Raw genomic sequence first — 19653 nt, 5'->3', positions numbered from 1 at the left:
GGATCAACAGAATTTGAATATGCGTCAGAGGAGGTGGTTAGATATGGTGAAAGATTATGACTGTGAGATCTTGTACCATCCCTGAAAGGCCAATGTGGTTGCCGATTCTTTGAGTCGTAAGACGGTAAGTGCCCCGATTCGAGATGTTTGCTTGAGGATGACAATGATTTCACCTTTATTGGATATGATTAAGGAGGCACGGGTGGAGGGTTTAAAAAGGGAGAACTGGAAGATCGAGCGGATTCGGGGGAAAATTCCATTGTTTGTTCGAGATGGTCGAGGGTTATTGTTGTGATATGTCGGAGATGGTTGGATTGAGATAAAGGGTGATAGTCGAGCTAGTTCCTTCTCCTGGTATCACAGTACAAAGGAAAAATATGATCGTTAGGTAACGTCCGGGAGAGACTCCCAGGATGAAGCTCCGACGATCAAGTTAGAATTGATTCTGAGAGAAGTTAGGGTATTTCTGAGAGAAAAAGAGTCCAGTCCCCCTCTCTATGAGGAAGGAGGGTTCTTTTATACCTGATCGAGAGGCACGTGCCTCCTAACTGATTATGTTAAGCCTTCCCTCGTGAGACGTGACGTGGCAGATCCGTATTGAAGGATCCTCTATCACGTCTTTCTATCTCGTCCCCCCATTGGCTAGAGGGGAATCTTCGATATAATGATGATCGTGGTTGTCGTCAGATAGGAAAGTGGAGCTCTCTGATTGGCTCCATGTTTGTCACGGTATTTCTTCTGGGGAGAAGAGGGTAAGGCGCAGTTTTGCCCCTTAACCGCCATACCAGTGAGTCCGCATTGACGGAGGCCCGACCTTCGCCTCAGACTGGATATGACCAGACTCTAACTAGGCCAAGTTTGGCGCTAGTTTGACTTTTATTTTTTAACGTTTTTCCTCAGGGATACGTTAATAGTTATTGACTCGGTGTGGCAGAGTTTGGGTTCCGGCATCCGGAGGTGTGAGGCAAAGAATCTTGGAGGAGGCGCACAAGTCCAAATTTTCTATCCATCCGCGGGCCACCAAGATGTACCGAGACCTGAGATTGAGCTATTGGTGGCCCTGCATGAAGCGGGAGGTTGCGTGGTTTGACGAGCGGTGTTTGACCTGCAGTAAGGTAAAGACCGAACATCAGAGGCTTCACGACAAGATGCAACCGCTACCTATTACCATGTGGAAATGGGAAGAGATCACCATGGATTTTATCACGAAGCTACCTAAGACGGCGCGTGGTGTGAATTCCATTTGGGTTATTGTGGACAGGTTGACCAAGAGTGCACATTTTATTTCGATTTCCGAGAGTATCTCTGCCGAGAAATTAGCAGACATTTATGTGTGGGAGGTGGTGGTCAGGCACGTGTGCCGGTATCTGTGGTCTCCGACCGCAATGTTCGTTTTACCTCCAGATTTTGGAGGAAGTTTCATGAGGAGTTGGGTACTCAATTGCATTTTAGCACTGCTTACCACCCCTACACCGATGGTCAGAGCGAGCAGATGATCCAGACGCTCGAGGATATGCTTCGGGCATGTGTATTGGATTTCGGGGGGAGTTGGGATACTTACCTCCCTCTAGTAGAGTTCTCATATAACAATAGTTATCATGCTAGTATCGATCGACCTCCGTTTGAGATGTTGTATGGTCGGAGGTGTAGAACTCCAGTTTGTTGGGGGGGGGGGGAGGTTGGACATCTAGTTATGGGAAACACTGAGGTGGTGCTTAAGACCACCGAGTTGATTCAGCAAGTGCGTGACAGGTTTCGAGTCGCGCAGAGCCGTCAGAAGAGTTATGTTGATCGGCATCATTCGGATCTCAAGTTTCAGGTGGGGTATTTTGTTTTGTTGAAGATGTCACCATGGAAGGGTGTCATTCGGTTTTGGAAGAGGGGCAAGCTGGGGCCCCGATTCATTATTCCGTTCAGGATTTCTGCCCGAGTTGGCAGGGTTTCTTATCGATTGGATCTACCGGATGAGCTCGGTCAGGTCCACAACACCTTCCACGTGTCTCAGTTTCGGAAGTGTGTTTCTGATGAGGCTGCAGTCATTTCCTTGGATGACATTCAGGTTTATAGAAGCCCATTACGATTCTGGATGGAAAAACAAAAGCTCTACGGAACAAAGAAGTGAAGTTAGTAAAGGTGCAGTGGATTTTGGCCGTGAGAATTGTTGATTTTTCCTGTTGAACTCGGTGAGTTGAAGGCTTCAACTCGACGTGTTGGGTGGATTTTAGCCGTGAGAATTAATGGACCAACTCGACGACTTGGGGTGCCTCAACTCGACGAGTTGGCGGCTGGGAAGGAAACCCTAATTTTAGGGTGTTGCACCCTATTTAAAGGCCTTAAGCCTCTTGAGAGGAGCCCATGGCTCAGGGATATAAGACCATGGGGGTAGCCCATGGCTTTCCAATGAAGAGCATGGAGGGAGTCCATGGCAAACTTATATGTGTTTATGTGTGTGCATGGTATTATGTGATTATATGATTCGAGTGTTTTGGGAAACTCACTAAGCTTGTGCTTACAGTTTTATTGCATGTTTCAGGTACTTCTTTTGATAAGGGCAAGGGCTCGGCTTGATGGCGCGGAATGCATTTCCCCGGTGTTTTCATATTTAGTTTTTGTACTCTGAATTTTAAAATGATATGGATATGTAATGTGATTTTTTGACATCTTGTGATTGATATTTATGAGATTAAAATTTAAAATTTTATGTAAAAAATTGGGCTGTTACAATAGCCGTGTCAGTTTGATCGTGAAACTTCAAAGAAGCGTAACTTCTTCATACACAATCATGTTTATGTGCACCGAGATAGTCATTACGACTACTACATCTTTAGGTAATATGATTTATTTCATCTTAAATGTATAGCCGAATAGACGGGTGTCACAAACATTTAGTCCCTCGATCTTTTAATTAGCTCAAATTAATTCAAAATTATTCTAATTTATTTCAATCAATTTCAAACTAGTTTCCAATTAATTTATCATCACATGATTAATTAATAAACTATTTGTATCTCTTTCTTCTAACATTATAATACTATTTGCATCATTCGGGGGAAACCCAAAAAGGACACTGCTAATGGATAATCTTACCAATTTAGGTACGATAGTGGAAACTATTCCAGCATGATTAACATTGTATTATAGATTCTTTAGACTCGTTGCTTTTCATGTTTATTTATTTTCTTAAGGACAACATTGTCCATCTTATGCATATATTTATAACCAAAGGTTTAGAGTCTCCATCCATATCATACCCCAACGTATTTCCAAGATTCGTGTAACGACCCATTTCTTCTAAAAAAGAAACACAATTCTTATCTCTTACAAGTCGAGATTAAGAGCATTTGTTACCCTGATTAGAACTCAAAAAAAATCTTTCACCATTAAATATAGGAGGTTTTGAAGGTTTCTGGGAGCTTCTGCATCCCACTTCATCAACTTAAACATTAACTTTAGTAACCGAAGCTGCCACTGGAATGATATTCGAGCCCATCAGAACATGAACTACTCATTCCTTAGCTACTGTGGCAATGGGTTCATCACACACATAAGGTGTTATATCAATATCCCCGACACTTAAGACACACAACCTTTCTCACATTAAGTTGTGTAATCTAATTCACTTGAAACCTCTTTTATTAACCCTCCACAAAAGTTGTTATTTTGTTCATCGTTTACACCATCACGATCATCATCTTGCCTCTTGAAAGTATCCCGAATAACTTCCTTTCCTTATATTTTTTAAAAAATATTCCTTGTCTACTCCTATAGTTGAAGACCGAGAACTATAGCTAGAATAGGAATTTTCCTCCCCATTTGGAACTGTATGGCACCATGAAGAAATCTATTTCACACATCTCGAAAATATTCCTTGTCTACCTCTCATACATCCATCTAAATCTTCATCCATAAATAAAACTTCATAGAACATGACAACCACTTTCTTGAAAGACATGGTATCCCAATCACATAAGGGCAACCCAATAATCTCTAACTGTGGCATGTGTGGGTGAAGAGTATGGGCTGCAAAGGCAGTAACAGGCTGATGCATATTGGTCGGGGTAGGAGATTTTTGGGCTAAGAATAATTTATGAGTAATTATTTTTTCATGTAATTCATGGAATAAAATAGGAGTATCACGAGCATGTACTGGCTTGTAATTCTTATGATCTAGACCATGGAGGATAATATCAGTAACGTCCTCCGGATCCATCGTTTCGCCTAGAATGATAAGTTCATCGAAAATTGCTTTGATAAATTGCATATAGTCGGTAACAGTCTGTTCATGAGTCTTGGAGGACTGTTTCAGCCTATGTTGTAACTGTTTGATATGGCCACAGGAAGGAGAAGCATATGTATTAGACATAATCTTCCAAGCATCCGAAGAGGATGTAGCATTTGTGATCAGCGAAATGATAGGAGCCGACAAACTACCAACGATAGCGCCAAAAGGAAGTCGATACTGGAAAACCAAGTACTGTAATCTGAATGAGGAGTGGTGGTACAATATGCGTTTTGGGTTGGCGACAGTAGGAGATGTGTGACATCGATGAGAGTGAAGCTTTAATTTGAGTTTTCCAACTTAAGTAATTGGTAGAGGTTAGTTTTAGAGAGGAAGGGAAAGTAACCATTGTTAGAGATGGTGGTGTGGTGGGGATGGTAGGAAAGGTGGCGTTGTTGGTGGTACTGTCAGATGACATTTAGAAGGAAGTGTTGGATCAGAAGAGAGGTAAGTGGCAAGAAGATTAGGGTAAACCCGTTCTAATACCATATAAACTTATCAAATGAAAAAAATGTTTTCTCATTAACAGGGGAAATACATATAAATACAAAATGAATGTCATAAGAATAGGAAAGTACAAAAAATTAGGATCTGAAATTGATTATGTCCATTAATTTAAATAAATTCAACATTATTGGTAGGAAAGGAAATCGAGTTTAATATACTATCCTCTCTTTGACCGTAAAACTTTTAGATATCGAGCGTAGTTTTTGGAACACCACCTAATCCGTTCATGTTTCTTAAATTTCGTGCATGTGTGACTTGAATTGAATCGAAACCAAAGCAAATAACCCTCAAGATAAGGCTAACAGGAGTGGACATAGAAGAAGACATGTGAAGCTTACGTGTCCGGCCATGGGACGTGTGAACACCGCCCTAGTGGCCAGTAGCTTAGGGATAATGGCTTCATGAAGACGGATGCTCACGAGGATGATGATTGGCCATTTTTTTTTTACCGTTGTGCTGATCGTTGGCTAATAAAAAAAATCTTTGTCAATTTTAAAATTAATCTCTCTATATATACATACACTTTACATATTTTTTTACATACACTTTACACTACAAAAACACACAATCTCTTCCCATATTCTTTATTTTCTTCAACCTATGAATCCAAATCAAAATATACCACCCACTCCAAACACCCTAAACACTCCAAATGATCCATTTGCAAATCTTAGTTACATGCAATTGATAACATCTCCAATCCAACAACAACCTCTATTCAACAATCATTCATACCACCCAAACTACTACCAACAACAATGACCATCACAATTCAATCAACCCCAATTTCAAGTCTTTCAACAACAACCTTCTCCACAATTTCAACCCCAATCTTCTCAACCTCAACAATTTCATACACAACCTTCACAAGCCATCTCAAGTCCCATTATCTCAATTCCAATCTATAAACCTCAACAATGATGACGACAAAGAATGGGTCCAAGAAACACAACCAAATCGTTGAAGGAAAAAAATGAAAAGATCCAAAAAAAAAAAAGAGAACTATGCACTGGACCGAAGACGAGGAGGAAGCTTTAGCTAAAACTTGGATTTCCATATCGCAAGACGGGGATGTCGGCAATGCGCAATCGGGTCAAAGTTTTTGGAATCGTATTTTAAACCACTTTCACGCGTTATTGGGAAGAAAACCGGATCGGACGTACGACTCGGTTAATGCAAAATGACGTGACCTTCGAGCGGCTTGCACCAAATTTAATGGTATGTTTGACAATCTTAAAAATATGCACAGAAGTTGTAGCAACGATTTCAACATTTTATCTACCGCGTGCTACCAATACAAAATTATCAACAATGGTAAACCATTCGGCAACCAAAAAGCATGAGAAGTTTGTTGTAATGATCCAAAATGGGTCCTCTATCCGGAAACGGCGCATTCGAGATCTATCACCGACTCCAACGAAAGGCCAAGAACTTCCGAGTCGGAAGTGGGTGTTGGCCTCGACCTCAATGATGACTTCGACACCACCGAGAGGAGGGTTCACCGAACGTTCAACTTCGTCGACCACTGGGAAGGGACAAAGTGAGAAAAGCAGCGTCTTCAAGCAGAAAAGCGACCACTAAGGACGTACTAGCGGAAAAAACTAGATAAAACTCTTAAGTTTTTTAGAAATTTTTTTTTTGAATCAACGGAGGATGTTGTCGCCGAAAAATAGTACTTACCAATCTTCAAATTTTAAACACAAAGCCGCAACCAGATCTCGACCCAGAAAATCTAGCCACGTTTTAAAAATTCAGCAAGTTTGTGAAAAATATAACAATTAGATTCTATGTTTTTTATGTTTTTTTTAGTAATTTAGGTTTATTTTCTATGTTTCTTATGTTTTTCTTAGTAATTTATGTTTTAAAATTTTATGTTTTTTAATTAATGTAATGTGGTTTTAATTAATGTAAAACATTTATTTATATTTTAAAATATGCTTTTTATTTAATTTAATGTTAAAAAAATAAAAAGATAAAAAGATAAATATTGTGGAGTGGTAAGGTTTACGAGTTTTTGTCGTGGAGCTGACTTGAGTTGAGTTGCCAACACCTTTTAAGTGGCTTGGGTATGACTACTCCCTATAGCCTTAACTTTCGTTAACATTCAAAAACACCTCAAATAAACACATGTTTTTAATGGCGATTATTGAATAAACTTATCAGACTCGACCATGGACAACACAGTTTGCATTGGTAAGTCTACGTAGCCTCGTCTTTTACATGTTTACATTTCTTCTTGTTGTTTGGAACAACATTTTGCATACCATGTACTTTCTGTTGTTGGTTGAATTTTGCTATAGATTTCAAAAAAAGTGAAAAAAAAATCCAACCTGGATCGAACATAAATCATTTTCCAGAACCTTGGCATTCCGCACCTTCAAGAAACTAATGAAAGCAAAACATTTCCCCATCTTGGAAAGCTTAAATGTTATATAGACATCAACAACTCTACTGTACTTCTCACAAAGATTCCACAACCCCTTAACATCCATTTCAATTATGAAGTTCATCATATAGAATGTGACATCAAGATTCACTAAATTCGGAAAAGGTCGAAAACGGAGAGCGGTGAAGAATAAGAGTTGCAAGGTGTTCGTAATTGGTAGATCAACCATTAATCACATAAATTACCAAATGCTTGCCTTGTACCTTGGATGAAGCATCAAGATTTTCCAATAGATCGGAGATGTGTTGAATTTTGTAACAATAAACTGTCATGGATATGTCATCCATTGAGATATTGCGAAGTTCGGTATCGAGTTGCATCAATCTTGCTTTCTTATTGTCACGAAAAAGCTTCTCCACGTGTAGCTATACATTACGAGCATAAGAATATTCCTTGAGAACCATTTGTAGAAGAGAATGAAAGACGGTGGAGAAGACCCACATCTTTACTTTGGCGTCGACCTTTTTCCATTCATCAGCAGCTTTTGTAGTTGGTGCGTTGTAAGTGGCACTGACATGGTCAATAGCATCGCATGGTTGACAGTGGGTTAGGAAGAGAGCCCTCCAATAGTCTTAACTGAGCCGTTCTATGTAAGCACTAATGGAATATGTGACTTGATGTTAACGAAGGTGAAGGCTTTAGGAGGAAAAAGTGGATGAATGTCGCCTATGATGATGTTTCATGGAGAACATGGGTGGTGATAGTAGGGTTTCGATGAGACACAATAAGAGTCTCCGGTAGTGTTTATGGAAAGGGTTGAGAATACGAGGGAAAGTATGATAATTAGGCTGATACCATATTGAGAGATCTAGGAAATTATTCTCGTTGTCGTTCAAAAGATGGAATACAAACAATATATAAACACGATATATGAGCCTATACACTACAAAATACATGGCCTATACAATATACAATACATGGTCTAAGTTATATACACTAACACTTATGATTAAGGTTACATGCACTTCCTCCATTACTACAACCTTGTGTTTCTTCCATTGCTTAAGTCATCCACCTAATGTCTAACCCTAAGGTTTACTTACTAGGTTTTCCAAGCCTAACCCACTACTTTTATATGTGTTCATGTTAGTGGTTGTTTTTCCTATTGACATTGAAGGTTGAGAAGCTTAAGGAAATTTAGAAGACAATACCTTGATGTATGAAATATTATTTACTTAAGTTGTTTCTTGTTTATCATGTTACATCCACTCGTATGACTTGATATTTAAATACTTTCAAATGTTAAAGAGTTTATTTTTTAGGACCTTTATCCGCACTTGCAAATAAAATTTGGAAAAAACATTAAAAACTTGATTTGAAATTGATTAATTAAATTAACCTATGTTTCACATTATGAAGCACAAGAAATTTAAGACGACTTTCCATTAAGTTCATGGCATTCTCTATCAATATAATTAGCACGTTCATGCCATTCTTTAAGATTGGCGTATAAGACCGTGGAGGTTACAAATTTGAAAAAAAAAATGAATAAACAAGTGAACAGTTATGTTTTATGATTGTCAAGTTGTTCGAGAAATCACAAGTTACGTGGTTATTTTGTGCTAATAATTGAAATGATAGTTATTAAACTTATTAGAGTTTTATGGATTGACACATCATCATTTTATTTAGGGAGGTGATAATTCCACATTACTTTTTGATTCATCCATTTATTTTGAAAGTCGATGGAAAAATATGCCCCTCAGAGTAATCCTTTGTAATAATTGGTAACCCATTTATCTTCCCAGTTTCCTCGACACCCACCCTGGAGACCTTTAACCCATACCGTCGCCGGAAACCGCTCCCTCTTCGGTACTTGCAAAATCCATGGGTAGGTAGCAAAATCACCTGTAAAAGCATTTAACAAACCACCAGCAAAATCGACGATGTCGTCTTCAAGAAAACAACCTGCAAGTACCAAAATTAAAACTAGCCTTCAAAATCTGATTTGTTGGTCGATGGGGTTTTAAGATTTCAAGATTCGATGCAGAAGAGTTCAATATTTGATTAGTTCAGGAATTCTTTAAGCTTTCATCACCGGTGATGAGTAAGGATACCAATCTAGTGCTTTCTATCGGCTGGTGTAGGAGGGTTTCTTGAAAACGACAGAGGGGCAGTGGCGGGAGGGCCTTTTGGAGCGAGCTTAGTCCCAGAATGTAATCGTTCGGAGATGGGTGTTTCTCCGGAAGTTCCGGCGATGCTTGTGGCTTTTATCGAGAGAAGATGAGAGGGTTTCTTGAGGAGATGGAACTGTGTGTACACACCACACCGATGTTATAAATGAAAGAGATAAAAAGAATATAACAACCTACACCAGTGTCTTCATAACCCATTGTTTGTGCTTGCAGACGCATCTCCTTGGATCTATTCGACATCTTTGTTCCGGGTATTTAGGTCTTTAGTCCCTCATCGAATACTATGTTAAATCCAATGGTCTCGTCGATTCAACTAAGCTTACTAAGTACTTGTCTAAAACATTTGATTCCTAACAATGGTTCATTTCAGGTGACACGCTTAGAGGAACAAAAGGAAGGAAGAAAAAAAGGGCTCTGTTGGAGATTGTGGTGAACGGGACGACCGGAACTTCAGCAGACGAGGGAGGAAGAAGGATTTACAAGCTGAAGATTACCGGCAAATAGAATTGAATATCACTTGTCGTTTGTAGGCTTAGATTGCAGGTTGGAGAAGAATTGCAATCGCATGTGCGTTGTTTTTGGTTTAGAAGAGAATGATGCCTTTGAATAATTTAATTTATAATATAAATGAATGAAGGGCATAATTGTAAACTTATTTTAAAAATCAGTGGATGCATCAAAAGAATCCGTGGAAATATCACTACCCTTTTATTTACTATACAACTCTATACTAATTTTCCTACAATGCATTGAATTCAATAGAGTTCAATGGAATATATATTTAATAGTTAAAATGTTTCATTTTTTCCATTAAACTTCATATCCATTGAATGCCAACATGGCATCCTACAATTGTAGAGTTTAATCCATTGAATGTCAATTAGACATGTCACCTTATTCAACTCTTTCATTGAACTATGCATTATGGATGCTCTTATCTTGATATATTTGACTTTTATATAAAGTGATTTCATATATGGTCATCTTAGTAAATGTCCCTAACATTGATATATTTACACAATAAAATATTTTCAAATGATTTTTACGGTATAAAATAAGTTTTAGGGGGCGTTTCTTTTTTACTTAATAAATTTAATGTTTAAAAGACTCAATAAGTTCAACTATATAAGAACTTTTCTTTTTTACTTAATGTTAACAAATTATCTTAGTGGATTAAGTTGGAAAATAGATGTTCTTAACATTAAGTGGTGATCTTATATTTGTTTTTCCAAAATGACCCTCCACACCCACCACTCACGATTTCCTCCAAATTAAAAGGGTATGCTCATGATTTTAGAATTTTTTTTATTACTCATAAGTTAGTCTAATTTTATAGGCTAGGTTTATGATTTTTTGTAACAATATAAAAAACATATCTTAAAAGAATACATTTAATAAAAAGAGGATAAAAAACAACATGATTCATGTGTTTTTTAATAATTGGCATGTAACTTTCAATTCTATAAGCATATTAATTAATTGCAATGAGGAACATTTTTTAAATATATGTTTAATTTTCTTCATAAACTATTAATTTAGTATAATGAATATGTTAGATTTGTTTTTATTAGAATGTATTAATTAAGTATCACGTTATTTTTAATTTATTTAAAATTTAAAATTTATTTAATGTGATGGTATACACTTTTAATTTATAATGGTTCTTAAATAAATTATCATTTTTTTATTTTATAACAAGTAGTAGGTGTGAGACCCGTGTACTACACGGGTTGATTAAAAAAATAATTATACATAAAAATATGAATATTAAGTATTTTTTTTAAGAAAACGTTAAATATCAATGTGTAAAAATTAAATATTTTTTAAAATGAAATTTCAAAATATATACAAACAAAATGATGAATAAATAAATAAATCAATTTATACTAATAAAAGAAACTACATAAAAATAATTATATTTTGGCCACATAACCATTTTTTTAGTTTATCAATGAAAAACAATAAAATTTGATTATTTTTTATATGTAGACCATTTGACTAAAATGACAATGAAATTTGAAAGAAAAATATCAATTTTGAATTATATATTGAAGGAAACATATCAAAATTTAATTTAAAAATATAAGGAAACAAATTAATAACATATTAATTACTTTCTATAACCTAAAAATTAGAATAGTTAATTAAAAAATCAAAAATTACCACAAAATGCCAAGTGGAAATTAATTTGTAAGAATTAATAACAAAATTATATGTGTCAAAACTCATTAGAGATTGACATGTGGCAAAAAAAAACCTTCATTTATTAAGGAGGATTAAAGAAATGGTAATTTATTATTTTAAACAAGAGGGTAAAATAATCATTATTCAAATTCAGTAATTGCATGTAGTCTAAAAAATAAACAACGTTTATATCAACAACACTTTATTAGTTCAGATATCATTAACAATTCAGTCCATTTTATAAATTCATAACTTATCAAAAGAAAAAAAAGAAACAGTGCTAACAAACCTCCCTACTTCTTTAAATGGCATTGTTCTACTAAGGTTTCTTGTTAGCATGATATGAACACTTGTACATTTGTTTAAAAGTACACCTTAAATATCTAAAATGTCTTCTATACCCGCCAAATAACAGCATTTTATTAATAACGATCATAATGAAATAAGTAATTTTAACATAAACCCAAAAATAAAGTGTTACACTTTCACGATACAAAATATCAATATACCATTACTCGGTGTTTCAAATAAAAAACCCTTGTCTCGGATAAAATTCCCTAAAATACCCTTCAACAACATTACAAAAAATACCCCTCAAGACTCAACTTCTTCCGATTTCGACTCACCAAGTGTAAACCTCACAAACCTCCTAACCTTAATATTCTCACCAAGTGCCGCAACCGTTTGCTTCACCACATCCTTCACAAGGACACTATCGTCTTTTAAAAACGGTTGTTCAAGTAGCGCAAGCTCTCCAAGCCTCTTTGCTACTCTCCCTTCCACAATCTTTCCCCTTATACCCTCCGGTTTAGACAAAATATCCTCTCTTTGCATCTCAATCTCTTTCTCTTTTCCCACAATACCCTCGGGTATATCTTCAATAGACACATACTCCACTTTAGGACACGCGACAACTTGCATTGCTAAATCATCGACTAATTCTTTGAATTTTTCACTTCTTCCAACAAAATCAGTTTCACAGTTGACTTCAATTAGGACTCCGATTCGGGAATCGTGAATGTAGGACCCGATTCTTCCTTCGGCTGCTAGACGGCTTGATTTTTTATCGGCTGTTGAAAGGCCTTTTTTTCGGAGGTATTCTTGTGCTTTGACCAAATCGCCCTCCGTTTCTGATAGTGCTTTTTTGCAATCCATCATTCCTGCACCCGTTTCTTCGCGTAGTTGCTTCACTAATGATGCTGAAATTGTTACTTTTGGTGCCCTAAATGAAATGCAAAAAGAAAAACACGAAATCAGCTTTTTTTTTAAGTCTTTGACTTTTTACATGTTAGTCCTTGTATATTTTTAGGCTATTATAATAAACACGCCCTTACTCTTTAGCAGTCTCAACAACCGTCTCCGTTACCGCAGCAGGCTGCTCCACCACCGTGGGGCCCGCCGCCTTCTTGGCGGTAGTTTGGGCAGCAACTTCTGCAGCAAAATCATTCGATCTTTTCTCCAAACCTTCACCAAGGTTAAACCTTACAAACCTCTTAACTCTTATATTTTCACCAATTGTAGCAATGGTTGACTTTACATAATCTTTGACCACAACTTTATCATCTTTAATATACGCTTGTTCAAGCAACGCAAGCTCCTCAACTCTCTTCTTAATCCTCCCTTCGACAATTTTCCCCCTAAATTGCTCCGGTTTCGCCAACAAATCCTCCTTTTGCATTTCAATTGCTTTCTCTTTTTCAATCAAATCTTCAGGAACGTCTTCAGGGACGAGATATTGTACCTGTGGACACGCAGCCACTTGCATTGCTAAATCGTTGACTAATTCTTTGAAAATGTCACCACGTGAGACGAAATCGGTTTCACAGTTGACTTCTATAAGGACGCCGATTCGGGAATCGTGGATGTAGGATCCGATTCGACCCTCGGCGGTGGCTCGGTTTGATTTTTTGTCGGCGGTTGAAAGGCCTTTTTTGCGGAGGTATTCTTGGGCTTTGACTAAATCGCCATCCGTTTCTGAAAGGGCTTTTTTGCAATCCATCATTCCTGCACCAGTTTCGTCTCGGAGTTTCTTCACGAGAGCTGGTGATATTGTTGCTGTTGTATTTAAAAAAATAAATTATATTAAACTTTTATCACAAAACAACCACTAATTTCACGAAATTGCATTTTAAGTCGAATTTAGCGATAAGTTATAATAAACCTTTAGCGGTGGCTTCCGATGGTGGAGGTGTGCTGCTTTCGACATCTTGTTGAGGGGCATTTACGTCATTTTTGTCCTCAACTGGCGTGACAGATTGAACCTCTGTGTCTATTTGTTCAACTGAATCCTCAGGTGTTTCTACTTGTACTTGGCTTGTAATGCTACCATTTTCTTCAGAAACAGGTTCGATTTTTACATCTGTTCATAAGAAGTAATTTCATTTGTTGTTCTTTTGTCTTAATGCAGAAAGAATGACTTAATGGAAAAAAGAGGCTTTCCCCATTTTTGAGTCCTAACTTTGTACAAATTTGGCATCATTTAGTTTTTAAAATGGTAAGAGAAAGTGAAACATTGTTGCATGAAATACGAATGTAACCCATATTCCCAATAGAATAAAAAAACTAGATTTTAGAAAATGAGTCAAAGTGCAAGAGTTCAAACCTTCAGTTACAGGTGCATCAACTTGTTCAATTGAGCTTGTGATACTACTTGTCTCCTCTGGTATCTCTACTACTTGTTCATCTGATTCATAATCATAAGAAATAATTTCACATGTTTTTTTTTTTACTTAATTGACTTAATGGAGAAAAGACTTAATCTGGTAAGCTACATATGAGTGTTTGTTTTTGAATTAATGCAGGAAGAACAACTGAAGAGATAAAGTCAGGAAAAAAATAGGCTTTCCCCACTAAGTCCTAACTTTTTACAAATTTGCCCTCATTTACTTTTTAAATTGGTTAAAAAGTGAAACATTGTTGCATAAAATAGTGAAGAGTGAAATATTGTAATATGAATAAGCATTTAGTTGGTGCCATGTCATGAGTTAACTGGTTTCAGTTACAATATTGCTTGAATTTGTACTAAAATAAAAATAAATAAATAAAACATTTGCATATTTCATCTATATAAAATTGTTGCATGAATTGGTAAAAATGTGAAACGTTGGTTGCATGAATAAGGAAAATAAATAACGATTAAAGAACAAAGTCAAATAAAACATGTTCAAGTGTTCAACTACTTCAAAAGTCTTGATCAACATGCTAAGTTAAATAAGTTCAAAAAAAACTAAAAACTCATTTTCAAAAAAAACTAAAGTGCTCGTTGTCTCTAGCCTATTCCTTTTCTTTGAATGTACCTACAAAGTTAAAATCAATGAAAGATTTTAGTAAAAATAAAATATGTATTTTATAAAAACATAGATCAACCGATTTTTATGCCCGATTTCATTTTCACAAGTTAGTTAACCTCCAACTACCACCTAGGCTGATTTTCACAACACTAATCCCCAATAGATTAAAAGTAACTATATTTTAGAACATACATCAATCAAGAGTATAAATAGCATAAAGAACTAGAGTTCTAACCTTCTGTTACAGGGGTATCAACTTGTTCAATTGAGCTTGTGATACTACTTGTCTCCTCTGTCATCTCTACTACTTGCTCATCTGATTCATAATAAGTAATTTCAGGTGATGTATCTTTTCTTATACTTAACTTATGTGTGTTTCTTTTTCACTTTAAGCAGACTTAATACCTCATTTACTCTCTAAGTTGGTTAAAAGTGACACACTGTAGCATAAATTGGTAAAAAGATGAGACATTATCATATAAAGTTTTTAAGAACCCTTTATCTGATGCCATGTCATGAGATAACTGGTTCTTGGTTACACTGTTGCATATTTTGGTTCTAATATTAAACCATATGGTTGTATATTTCATCTAGAGAAACACATTGTTGCATAAATTAGGAAAAAGGTGTATCTTTTTTTGTAAAAATACGCATCAATCAAGGGTATAAATAGCCAAAGAAAAAGAGTTCAAACCTTCAGTTACAGGGGCATCAACTTGTTCAACTGAGCTTGTGATACTACTTGCCTCCTCTGGTATCTCTACTTGTTCAGCTGATTCATAAGTAATTTCAGGTGCTGTTTTTTTTTTTAAACTTAATGCATTTAATAAAAAAAAAAAAAAAAAAGACTTAATCGATTCATCTATGTAAAAAGGTTTCTTTTTGACTTTAAGCGGAAAGAACGACTTAATACAGAAAATCAGAAAAAAAGAGGCATCAAGTCCTAACTTTTTACAAGTTCGCCCTCATTTACTTTTTTAATTTGTTAAAAACTGAAACATTGTTGCATAAATTGGTAAAAAGTGAAATACAGTTCCATAAAATTGTAAAAAGGTGAAAATCTTGTTTGCATTAATTGGTGAAAAAGTAAAACATTGTTACACAAATAAGCATTGGAATGTATTTCAATCAAGAGGTCAAAGTCAAACCTTCAGCTACAGGGGCATCTACTTGTTCAATTGAGCTTGTGGCATTACTTATCTCCTCTGGAATCTCTACTTTCTCATCTGATTCATAAGAAGAAAAGAAATTTCAGGTTTTGTTTCCTTCTGAATTAATACATAATAATTAAAAAAAAAAGTAAGATTTCAAACCTTCAATTACAGCATCAACTTCTTCAATCGAGCTAGTGATGCCACCTGTCTCCTCTGGTATCTCTACTTTCTCTTCACCTAATGCTTTTCATTAAAACCAATATCAAAAACCAAACTAAAGCAACTACATTTTAAAAACACAATCAACCATATGATTATAAGTAGTCAAAGATATCAAGAATTCAAACCTTCAATCACATTCACATTCTCCTCAATTACTGGAACATCAACTTGCTCTTCACTTGTAACAGTCTCTTCAACAGATTCTTTTTCAACTTTTTCATCTTCAACTACTAAAGAAGAAGAGCTTTCAATCTCAACTTTCTCTCTCTCATCCAAAAAAGAAGCAATATCTTGATTCTTACGAAAAGCAACAAGAAACGGATTTGTAGCAGTGAAAACCTTCCCTTGAAGCTTTGAATCCAATTCTTTATTATCTTCATCTCTCTTCATAGTTAAAGTCACCTGTCCTCTTGCAATCCTCAAAACCCTAACTTTGACTTCTTGACCAATTTCCAATGAAGACCCACCACCCATTATACTCCCAAACCCTTCATCAGCCTCCTCAGAAGCTGGCAAAAACCCTTCTTCACCTTCCGGAAGGTTTATAAAAGCACCTGATCTTGTCAAATTCTTCACTGTTCCTTCAAGATCTTGACCCTTCGAAAACTTTGTTGACTTTCTTCCTTCGTTACTTCTCTGGTTTGACTTTTGACTTTGATTTTGACTTCTTTTAGGTCGAGACGATTCACCACCACTCACAGGCTCGTTTTCACGCATTGTTAAAGCGATTCGACCTGTTTCAATGTTTGCTTCCACCAATTTCACCTTCACTTCTTGACCTACTGACACCACGTTTGCAACATCTTTCACATACCCATCACTTAACCTTGACACGTGTACAAGTCCATCTGTGAATGCACCGAAGTCGATAAAAGCTCCAAATGGTTGAATCGATCTTACTTTACCCGTGAAACTTGCACCCGGAATTAATTCTTCATCTTTCACGGGTGGCATCTCGCTCTTTCTAGCGGGTCGTGATCGTTGTTTTGACTTGTCAATGGGTGTTGGTGTTTCCGGGGTTTGGATGGAATCGGAATTGGAAACAGGGGAATCGGAATCGGTTTGTTGAACGGCTACATCGACTTCGGTGGCTGATGATGATATTCCGAATCTTGGTTTATGGTGAATGTGTGGGAATAATTTAAGTGATGTTGAGAGAGGTAATACACAATCTTGAGTCGATAGGGTTCTTCGGGTGGATCTTTTTAGATTATAGCATCTTATTGAACTGTTGGTGTTTCTTGTATTGAAAGTGCACCCTGGGATAAGTGAGATGCTGCTTGAAGGGATAACAGGCGCCATGTTGTTACTCCAATGGTGAATTGGGTTTGATTTGGTTTGGTTCTATAAGTAACTATACTAATTGTTCATCAGCTTCTTCACCTGTGGAGGAAATACAGCGAATAAACTATCAATTAAGACGCAATTGGGGATTGTAAACTACAGGTCGTTAATGTAATGGTGGATTATGTTACACAGTGTATACTAGTGGATTTCATTTATCAATGGTGGTGAAGAACTACATTTAAGATTAGAGAATTAGTTTCTCGGATAACCAGGCGTTCAATTACATCACAATTTCGAACATTAGAAATCTAATTAGCGAAAATAATAACCAATTATGGTGCGTTTTTTTGAATAACATAACATCATGAATTGGGGATTATAAACCCAACACAAAATTGACTTCAGTTCTGCATCGAAAGACTATAAAGAATCAAAACAAGGATAAAATTTCGCAAATTGAGACTAGCCCAGTATTCATAAACGTCAACAAATTAAAGATACCCTAGCGGAAAAAAAAAAGTTACCCTAAAGAGAAGAGCTGAGCTCCTGTAATGGAGGTTTTAGGTTTGTGATTGAGCTATTGCTATTGCTATGGGTGTCTATCTCTCCGACCTGAATGAAAAGAGGGAAATGAAAGGTGGGTCTTTAAACCCTTATCTCATCATCTTCTATACTTTTATCTTTTATTTTGATTTTCTGGATTTTGACGCGGTTAGTGGTGACGGGGTGTGAAATCTGCGGTTAATTTCTTGACCGATAAATTTCAGATATCTAAGGCCCGTTTTGTCGTAAGAAAGTATCTAATAGCATCTCATTGTAACCTTACGAATTTTTTTTGTTTGTTTTAAAAGATTATTTAATTTTTTTTGCACTTTAAGAGAATTATGCGAGTTTAGAAGATCAATTTTAAGAAAATAAAGGGGTAAACCAGTGAATTTTTGTGTAGTCACGAAAATCCTCTTCCAAATAAGCAAATTGGTGCCACGTCGAAAAATTAGATTGTCATGTGTTATCTGTGCTATCTGAGTGATTATAATCTATTTAACAAAGACAACTTCTTCTTTTTTCGTTCCATTCAAACAAAAACCCTTGCCTTTCAAAACCTCTTTCCTAACGATGACAAAATATATCAAGATCGATCTTCATTTTCAAAAAGTCTTTATCAACAAACCATTTTGCTATTCTTACATCACGTGTTCAACAATGTCGATTTTGCAGGTATGGATTTTAAAGAATGTGTGGGTTTTCTTGAAAGATTTACACAAGAGAAGTGTGTGAAGTTGTACCATTGTATGTCAGATCTTGAATTCCCTAAAGGTTTAAGATTGATTTCTAATGAGCTTCAATATGTTGAGTTCATTGACATTGCTTATCGATATGGATACCAAACTGTCGATGTATGTGGACCATTTTGGTACTAATCTCCATGTATTGTCTAATGAATTTGCTTGTTATGAGGATAACCATTCATGGGTATCAAATATGTCAAGGGAAATGGAGGATGTTATTGACCTAACTGACTTTACCACTCTATTGAGTAACAACATAGAATGAGTAACACATAAAGGGGTAGGAGTGTGACATCCCCATTTTTCACGGCCAGAAAATACCGATTTTGTTTATGCTTTATAAAAATCAGAGTACTTCTTTTGATAAAAATGTTGCGGAATTTGTTCCCAGTAAAACATGATAAATACGTTATCAAAGCATTTCCGAAGAAATGTATTTTTATTCATTTTAAAACATTTGGGATGTCATTGTCAATATAGAAACATAAACATAAACAGAACTTACATTCATTTACACTAGTGATCTACATCTCTTTAATCTCTCAATGTAATGTAACTTCATATCGACACCTGTGATACAAATAAGCTTGAGTGGGTCAGGTTGGGAAACCTGGTGAGTACATAGGGTTTTCAACCCACAATAATATAATTATTATGTCTAAACATCAAACAATCAACCCAATTACCCATCTCCGTTATCTTCTTTACTCTTAAGGATCTACCCTAAGAATCATCTATCCTGCATCCGTTCATTTCGAAGTCCATTACTTCCAGGGTTTGTATAACAGGCACTAAGTCCATAGCTGCCAATGCTCGTTCGTAAAGCACTAATTCCATAGCTGCTAAAGTTCATTCATCGG

General features: G+C 36.1%; 1 protein-coding gene across 2 annotated transcripts; it reads right to left on the bottom strand.

The window, feature by feature from the left end:
- Positions 1-11986: 11986 nt before the first annotated feature.
- Positions 11987-18170, bottom strand: EMB2726 (elongation factor Ts family protein). 2 transcript variants are annotated; one of them, XM_079053985.1, is made up of 10 exons: positions 18029-18170; positions 16343-17600; positions 16155-16238; positions 15990-16067; positions 15536-15613; positions 15077-15157; positions 14154-14234; positions 13713-13910; positions 12886-13606; positions 11987-12773 (listed from the first exon to the last, which is right to left on the bottom strand). In XM_079053985.1, exons 2-10 carry the CDS (start codon positions 17517-17519, stop codon positions 12146-12148), a joined length of 3126 nt encoding a protein of 1041 aa, XP_078910111.1. In that variant the 5' UTR covers positions 17520-17600; positions 18029-18170; the 3' UTR covers positions 11987-12145. The 2 variants fall into 2 exon arrangements, with proteins under 2 accessions (XP_078910111.1, XP_078910112.1); XM_079053986.1 differs by having other exon boundaries at positions 16155-16232.
- Between the last annotated feature and the right edge of the window lie 1483 nt (positions 18171-19653).

Source organism: Lactuca virosa, chromosome 5 (assembly GCF_052849685.1).
Source record: "Lactuca virosa cultivar CGN04683 chromosome 5, Lactuca_virosa_CGN04683_v6, whole genome shotgun sequence".
NCBI lineage: Eukaryota > Viridiplantae > Streptophyta > Magnoliopsida > Asterales > Asteraceae > Lactuca > Lactuca virosa.
Note: the sequence above shows the minus strand (reverse complement) of the source record. Positions and strands in the feature narration are given on the sequence as shown.